This window comes from Prosopis cineraria, unplaced genomic scaffold (assembly GCF_029017545.1).
Source record: "Prosopis cineraria cultivar Desert tree isolate PC_DT_omini unplaced genomic scaffold, ASM2901754v1 PC2, whole genome shotgun sequence".
Taxonomy (NCBI): domain Eukaryota; kingdom Viridiplantae; phylum Streptophyta; class Magnoliopsida; order Fabales; family Fabaceae; genus Prosopis; species Prosopis cineraria.
The window spans coordinates 21183672-21192570 of NW_026555333.1; the positions used below are offsets into that span (position 1 = coordinate 21183672).

General features: G+C 34.3%; 1 protein-coding gene across 2 annotated transcripts; it reads left to right on the forward strand.

Moving 5' to 3' along the window:
- Positions 1-1657: 1657 nt before the first annotated feature.
- LOC129303283 (protein TORNADO 1) lies at positions 1658-8625 on the forward strand. Of its 2 annotated transcripts, none has more exons than XM_054942500.1 (5): positions 1658-1761; positions 2177-2288; positions 3551-5077; positions 5165-6408; positions 7084-8625. In XM_054942500.1, the coding sequence occupies exons 3-5, from the start codon at positions 3571-3573 to the stop codon at positions 8464-8466; spliced, it is 4134 nt and encodes a 1377-aa protein (XP_054798475.1). In that variant the 5' UTR covers positions 1658-1761; positions 2177-2288; positions 3551-3570; the 3' UTR covers positions 8467-8625. The 2 variants fall into 2 exon arrangements, with proteins under 2 accessions (XP_054798475.1, XP_054798474.1); XM_054942499.1 differs by having other exon boundaries at positions 1676-1843.
- The last annotated feature ends 274 nt before the right edge of the window (positions 8626-8899 follow it).

An 8899-nucleotide genomic window follows, 5' to 3' on the forward strand; every position in this document is an offset into this window, starting at 1 on the left:
ATTTTGATTTTAATTTTTTAAAAAGAATAATATTTTAAGAGTTCAATGATAATTTGATCATTAAAATATAAATCTAAAAATATATAAGATTTTAAAACATTTAAAATTGTGACAATGTTCTCCTTGCCATTAAAATTAAAAAAAATTTCATTATAGCATGGGGTATACATTCGAAGTTCGAACTCATGACAACGGAGGCATGCTGTAACCTCATGCCACATGTCTGAATTTTGGGGCCCACACTATTATGGGAATAGATTGTCATGACTTTAAATATTTAAGAGTGAAAAGAGTTTAAGGACCTTAGACAATCTTAAGACATATGATTTAAGGGTTAAACAGTCATTTTATCTATATTTTAATATATTTTATTTCATGCTTTCCCTTTTTTGTTTAAACATAAATAGCCCTCAATAAATGAAAATTTTTTTTAGAAAAATGATAAATAATTTTCAAAAGGACTAATTAATTTAAGTTAAATACTAAGTGTTAAATTTTAAGAATTTGCAACTCAATCTTTTAATTTTATAATTTTATTGTGATGAATTTGTAACTTGTATTCTAAATTTTAATAGAAAAAATAAATTTTTTATTTTTAAATCATGTTAAAATTTAAAAAATAAACTACAAATTCATTATAATATAATAAAAAAATTAAAAAATTGAATTGTAAATTATGAAGTTTGACACTTGACATTTAATTTAAATTATTTAATTTTTTTTAATATTTCTTTATTATTCTCTCAATTTTTTTTATCAAAACTTTTGCATTGTCCAAAAAATGAATAGATATTTTTCGATTTACAAAAGAAAAAGAATAAATGTTTTTATTTGCCTTTCTCTCCCACTCCAAATCCCTTCTTACAAAGCCGCACAAAGAATTGGTTATGATTGGACTTTGATGTAACATGAAATTTGATATTTTATGAAAAAAATTGGGTTAGGCAACCATGGTCCAATTTAATTTAGTTACAATTTAAAGATTATTAAAATTGGGCTTGATCTATAATATTAGGAGACTGATCTTAATAATTTAATATTCACTTAGCTTCTTTTTTTTTCTATGAGAGGTAACAATTTATGTTAATATGATAAATTTAATTATGATAATAAAAATACTTATAATAATAAAAAATTTATAACAATATCCAACAACAACAACAGCAACAGCAACTATTTTAATTATAATTCAAAATATTTAAATTTATAACTTCAACAACAACAGTAACATTCAACAAATTTCAAAATGTCTAATCTATATTATAAGAATAATTTGATAACAAACTAAATTAAAATTATATTAAATAGAATGGGGAAATGAAAATGAAGAAAATACTACGTTCAATTTACAAACTATTTAAATATAATAAAAAATTAAAATTATCTTAAAATAATTTTACCAAACTGAATCGGATCAAGTGATTTAAAAACCTTGGTCTTGTGTCGAGTTTAACTCAAAAATTTAGTGTGATTTTTTTGATCTCTTTCACCTAAAGATTAATTTTTTTTTATTGAACCAGATCGAATTGGGTTTGTCCTGGTTGAACGAGGTTGGAGTAGACAAATAGACTCGCACGCAGCCCGGCCTCTTCCCCGCCCGCTAGCTCCCGTGTATAAAAGATATATATATATATATATATATATATAATGATGATGATAAATTTGAGGCATGGAGGTGGAGAGAGAAGAAGAAAAGGAACCCAGCTTCATCGGAACACTCCTCTTCCTTCCTTCCTTCTCTGCTCATCTCATCTCATTGAAGTACAACATTTCGACTTTCATCCTACCTGATGATTTTATGGCGGATCTCGTTGTTATCTAACGTGCTGTTGTGCTACAAAATGTCTTCTTCTTCTTGTCTTTTTTTTTTTTAAATTATTTGTGAATATTTTTCATCTCATCCTCATCTTCTCTCTCGCTCTCTGTTTCTTTGTTTTTTTTCCCCACAAGACTTGATCTCTTGAACTGATAAAATCGTCCAGGTGGCTATTTTTTTGAAAAAAAAAAATTATTTCATTTCTCCTGGTTCTTTGTCCTGTTGTCCGGTTCACCCAAATCCTGGTTTGATCGTCTATACTGAACCGGATTACACTGGCTAATTCCTGATTGGACCGGTTCAAGTAGTCAGTCTAGTCTGGTTTTTAAAATAATGTTCTTGTCTTCTCTTGGAAAATAGATTGAAGCAAGCAAATCTCTCAGCTTGGTGCAGAGGTCTTCGGGAACATAGATGAATGAAAATGCAGAACTTACGGCAAACTTGAGCAGTGGCGAGTTTATATGAGCTCCAGGTTTGAGATTCTTTATTTCCATTCTGTTTTGAATTTTCTTAGCATGAACAGTAAATTATTCTAACTGCATGGATGTTGTCTTGAGAAAATTGCACAGAATTACCTTTAAAATATATTATTCATGAATGAAGACCAATAACAATTTTTTATTTGAGAAAAGAAATTTATATTTTAATTTTAATAATAATCAATTTTTTTATCTGTAAATAACATTTTTCATTCGTCTTTGTGTGTGATTTTTCCTAGGAAAAATATGACTTTGGATTTTTGCATTTTCTCCAAGTTTTGTAATTGATCTTTGTATTTGTTCAGTGCTCTAAGTTCCTCTATGGGTGATGTTATACGAATTTAGAACACTAACAAATAAAAATGTAAAATTTTAAAACACCGAAAAAAATATAAAAATTCATTGTAAAACTTGAAAAAAGTATAAGGACCAAAATTATATTTTTCCTTTTTATCTTCGTTATTTTGAATGTAAAACGTAGGCTGTTATTAATTTAGGTCAAAAGTAATATTTGAATAGAATTATTTTCAATAAAAAAATACGTGTGAATAATAAAAATAATATTCTAATTTTATAACATATTTTTTCAATTCTTTAACTTTTTTTTTGGTGAATATTCAATTCTTTAACTTTAATACGTTTAATTGCAAATGGTTTTTTTGTCAATTACAATTATTCTTTTAAAAAATTAATTAATGAAACTAATAATATTAGAGTTAAATAACTAAAACGTTACCCATGAAATTTGAAAATCAAAATGAAAAATTTTGTAAAATAAAGGGACAAAAATGTACTTTTGCTATACATACATCAAATTATTTGTACATCAAACAACGCTTTAAAATTAAGGTGAAGTGTAATTTAAAAATGATCAAAACAGATAATAACAAAAGTCATCAATTAATAAACTAGTTTATATGGAAGAGAGAACTGCTTTCAATACCAATCTATCATTAATTAATTAAGTTCGTTCAAACTCAATATTCGAAGGAACAAGTCCTTTTCTTCTAGTTTCATTCAGGGAACAAATCCTTTTCTTGTTTCAAGAGAAACTTATAATCTACTAAATATTCATCACTAAAGTCATGTAATACTACAAGCAATACCTTTCCAAGTAGATCAAACAACCTCATGAAACAGGTTTTATCCAAAAATTTTGCTCAAAGTGGTACCTTTACCTTCATAGACTTGCTCGAACAAATGCCTCAATTTGAACAACGATTTTAGAGAATATTTGTTTCTTGATGATTTTCAGATAAACCAAGAAGCTTTTTCATGATGGCTTCAAACCAGAACCTCAAAGAACTTCAATGGTTTCTGCAAGCAATCAAATCTGAAGGCCTCAATCTTCATAGCATTTCCTTCTACCTTTCACAACCAGCTTCAGGATGTTACCAGGAAACAGAAAACTCCATGAACATCAACATCTCCAAGGAAAGCATTCCTTACTTCTCACACCTCTTAACCACATTAGCAGCAGCTAAAAATGCTAAATCTAGTCTAAGAAACCTTGAGTTTCACCGAGTGGAATGGGAATTACAGGAAGTGAGAAACCTTGGGATGTTGCTGGAAAACAATTCTAGTATAAAGCAAGTTGTTTTTAGAAAAAATAAGTTCTTGGGAAAATGCATGTTTGAGCTTTCTGAGATTCTGAAGAGGAACAGGGTGATCAAGGAGATTATGCTTTCAGAATCAAATATTGGGTCTGTTGGGGCTGCGCATATTGCTTCTGCTTTAATGGTGAATCACAGCTTGGAAGAGTTGCAGATATGGGAAGACTCAATAGGATCAAGAGGTGCTGAAGAACTCTCCAAAATGATTGAGGTCAACCCAACTCTAAGATTGTTGACTATTTTTGATTCCAATGCCATCACAGCAACCCCACTTATATCTGCAGTATTGGCAAGAAATAGAGCCATGGAAGTTCATGTTTGGAGTGGACAAAACAGTGGGAAAACATCCAAGGTGGTTGAGTTTGTGCCTGAGAACAACACACTTAGAATATATCAGCTGAGCCTCTCAGGTTCTTGCAGGGTTGCTTGCTCTCTGGGAATGAACTTCACAGTAAAATCACTAGACATGAGTGGTGTAAGACTAAAATCCAAATGGGCTAAGGAATTCAGATGGGTCTTAGAACAGAACCAAACCCTCCAAGAGGTGAATTTGTTCAGAACATATCTAAAAGACAAGGCCATTGTGTATATTGCAGCTGGTCTCTTCAAGAATCGTAGTTTGCAAACTTTATATCTGACTGGAAATTGGTTCACTGGGGTTGGTGTTGAGCATTTATTATGCCCTTTGAGCAGATTCTCTGCCCTGCAAAGCCAAGCCAACATTACTTTAAAATCTTTGAGCTTTGGAGGCGGGAGGACCAGAATAGGAAGGGATGGGCTAGCTGCTATACTTCAGATGCTAACAAGCAACCAGAGTGTAACCCGGTTGGCGATACATGATGATTTGAGCTTGAGACCTGATGACTTTGCTAGGATCTTCAAGAGCTTGGAGAAGAATGCTACTTTGAAGTACTTTTCCTTGCAGGGCTGCAAGGGAGTACAAGGAGAGACATTGATGCAGACAATTATGGAGACACTGCAGATAAATCCATGGATTGAAGATCTTGACCTCTCAAGGACACCACTACACAACTCTGGAAAGGCTCAAGGAATTTACAGAAGGTTGGGTCAGAATGAGAAGACAGAACCAGAAATGGATTTGCTAATGGACATGCCATTGACAGAGCCCAAGAGTTGTAGGGTATTCTTCTGTGGGCAAGAATGTGCAGGTAAGGTTAAATGACATGAAGTAGAAATGTATGTCTACACTAAACAAATGAACCAACATGACCTAGAGTTTTCATTCTCATTTGCAGGTAAAACAACACTTTGTAATTCAATTTCACAGAACTTCTCAGCTTCAACACTTCCCTACTTGGATCAAGTTCGCACTGTAGTTAACCCGATGGAGCAGGTGGTAAAACCAGTAGGAATGAAGATAAAGACTTTCAAGGATGAGGAGACAAAGATTTCAATATGGAACCTTGCTGGTCAGCATGAATTTTTCTCCCTCCATGATCTTATGTTTCCTGGTCATGGAAGTGCTTCATTTTTTATCATCATATCCAGTTTATTCAGGAAGCCAAGCAACAAAGAACCAAAAAGTTCAGGAGAGATTGAAGAAGACTTGCAATATTGGCTCCGGTTTATAGTCTCCAACTCCAAAAGGGCTGTACAGCAGTGCACTCTACCAAGTGTAGCTGTTGTTCTTACACACTTTGATAAAATCAACCAAACATCTCCAGATTTACAGCTCACTGTGAATTCAATACAGAGATTAAGAGACAAGTTTCAAGGATTTGTTGACATCTACCCAACTGTATTCACTGTTGATGCAAGATCATCTGCATCAGTAAGCAAACTCACTCATCATATCCGAAAGACATGCAAGACCATCCTCCAAAGAGTCCCCCAAGTTTACCAGCTATGCAATGATTTTATACAACTTTTATCAGACTGGAGATCGGAGAATTACAACAAGCCAGCAATGAAGTGGAGTGAATTTGACAACTTATGCCAAGTGAAGGTTCCTGCTCTGAGAATTCGATCAAGGCATGACAACAAGGAAAGAGTGGGGATGAGAAGGCGAGCTATTGCTACTTGTCTTCATCACATTGGAGAGGTTATTTACTTTGATGAGTTGGGGTTTCTAATCCTGGATTGTGAGTGGTTCTGTGGTGAAGTACTTGGAGAGCTCATTAGATTGAAAGCTAGAAAGCAGAACTCCTTAGAAAGCAATGGATTTATTAGTAGGAAGGAGCTGGAAAAAATTTTGAGAGGAAGTTTACAAAGCTCTATTCCTGGAATGGGTTCGAAGGTGTTTGAGAACTTAGAGACAAGTGACATTGTGAGGATGATGTTGAAACTTGAACTCTGCTATGAACAAGATCCATCAGATCCAAATTCTTTATTACTGATCCCCTCTATGCTAGAAGAAGGAAGAGGAAGACCACAAAGATGGCAATTTAGCACACCAGACTGCATTTACGTTGGCCGTCATCTTGAGTGTCATGATTCAAGCCACATGTTTTTAACACCAGGATTCTTCCCTCGCTTACAGGTAAGAGTTTCTCTTTTCATCATGTTATTTTGTTTCTGTTTTGATTTTTGGGAACTTTCTATTCTTGCTGCTGAAATGGTTTCTTGCACTTTATCTTTTGAAGTTTATGCAATCTCAACAAGTTGTAGCTATGGTTATTATACTTGTTCATAGAATGTCAAATGCTAACCCAATAACAACATATAAATGAAACATTATGCAAAGGAGCAACTGGGGCAGGAAAACCACTTGTGGCAAAAGTGTAAAACTAATCACTACTTATAATTTGTGATAACGCAAATATTTTGACAGTTTAATATTGTGTGTAGAAGAAAGCACATAAGAAGAAAAGGACAAAAGAGAACACAACAGATAAGAATGTATAGTTTAACAGGTTTGAAATCCTCTGAAGAGGTTGCAAGATTATCAGATTTGAATTCTAAAATTTTTACTTAAACCTTTTTGGTCGGGCTGAAAATTTTTACCCTTGGAGAAGCCAAAACATTTTCTCTGACAATATAGTTGTTTCAAATTACTACTATTTTCAAAATTCTGATCTTTGCATTCTCTAATTCAAACACTAATATCTTGTCTGTTTTACTAATTCACTCTGGTAAAGCTCGCTGCAGCATTTTGGATTTTTGAGAACTTCCCCTAGCCACACCTTTCTAACTGAATTTTACTTATTTTGGGTAGGTACACCTCCACAACAAAATCATGGCTCTAAAGAATCAACATGGAGCAACTTATAGTCTTGAGAAGTACCTCATTTCAATCAGCATTAATGGAATCTACATCAGAGTAGAGCTAGGAGGACAATTGGGATACTACATTGACATTCTTGCTTGCTCCACGAAGAACTTAACAGAAACCTTAAGAGTCATTCAACAACTCATAATACCAGCAATTCAAAGCCTGTGCCATGGAATCACCTTAACTGAAAATGTTATGAGACCTGCCTGTGTTCAAAATCTAACACCTCCTAGATATAGGAGAACTCAAATTGTTTCCTTGCAGCAATTGAAACAAGCATTGCTTTCACTTCCAGCAGATTGCATGTATGATTATCAACACACATGGGGTTCAGTCTTAGATTCTGGTAGAACTATTCTGCAAGCTGGCTTTGATTTTGCTAGAGACATTTTATCCGATGATGATTTTCGTGAAGTCCTGCACCGAAGATATCATGACCTGTACAATCTCTCCCAAGAGCTGCAAGTCCCACTCGAAAACAACTCAGATGGACAAGATCATTCATTAGGCTTGAGTGAAGAAGCTCAAGCTGTAGAACCAACTATTGGTGGCATTGCAAAAGGGGTTGAAGCAGTTTTACAGAGACTTAAGATTATAGAACAAGAAATAAGAGACCTAAAGCAGGAAATTCAAGGGTTGAGATATTATGAACACCGGCTCCTCCTTGAGCTTCACCGGAAAGTAAACTACCTAGTGTCCTTCAATGTCCAAGTTGAGGAGAGGAAAGTCCCTAACATGTTCTACTTTGTGAAGACAGAAAACTACTCAAGAAGACTAATCACCACCATGATCTCTGGCATGACTGCTCTCCGGCTTCACATGTTATGCGAGTTCCGGGGTGAAATGCATGTTGTTGAGGATCAAATAGGTTGTGAACTCATGCAAGTTGATAACAGAGCAGTGAAGTCTTTGGCTCCTCATGTAAAGAACTTCATGAAACTGGTAACATTTGCTCTTAAGATAGGAGCTCATCTAGCAGCTGGGATGGGAGAAATGATACCTGACTTGAGCAAGGAAGTGGCACATTTGGCCGGTGGCACTTCAATGGCAGCCGGGGCGGCAGCAGCCGCAGGTGTCATAGGTGCGGCGGCAATAGGTCGCAGGAATAGAGCAGCAGAAGGTTCAAGAGATGTTCAACAAGATTTAAGGGCAGCACAGCAATGGATTGTGGATTTCTTGAGGGAGAGAAGATGCTCCACAGGGAAGGATATTGCAGAGAAGTTTGGGTTGTGGCGTGTGAGGTATAGAGACACTGGTCAAATTGCATGGATCTGTAGGAGGCACATTTACACAAGATCTGCAGAGATACTTGAAGTGCCTGTTTGAAATAACTTAGTTTCTTCTCTTCCATTTTTCTTGTCTTGTTCATCATTGATAGTTTCTTCTCTTCCGTTTTTCTTGTCTTGTTCATCATTGTACCATATTTAAATTTGGAAAACTTAATTCTCCATACATCTATATATAATATTTATGGAGTTTCATGAAGTCTGAGACCATTTCAACGTTTCTACTATTGCAGCAGTTTGGAAGCCTATTTCATCGTCATCAAGAATGATAATCATGACCATTTCGAAGTTACTGAATTAGCATACTACAAAACGCAATGTGAAGAATAAAACTGAATATTAGGTATGATAAATGATAAAGAGGAAAACATTTTGGCTCATGTATTTTATATCAATTAGAAATATCTTTTTGTAGAGAAAATTAATCATTCCATCCTCATAACTCTTAAATTTTGATGTTAATACAAGACCTT

What these genes read in the sequence shown, in the direction of transcription:
- LOC129303283 (XM_054942500.1), top strand. Translation starts at nt 3,571, where the DNA reads ATGATGGCTTCAAACCAGAACCTCAAAGAACTTCAATGGTTTCTGCAA. An exon ending in CTGTGGGCAAGAATGTGCAG is followed by an intron (nt 5,078 to 5,164) that starts GTAAGGTTAAAT and finishes TCTCATTTGCAG; the next exon opens with GTAAAACAACACTTTGTAAT. An exon ending in GATTCTTCCCTCGCTTACAG is followed by an intron (nt 6,409 to 7,083) that starts GTAAGAGTTTCT and finishes TATTTTGGGTAG; the next exon opens with GTACACCTCCACAACAAAAT.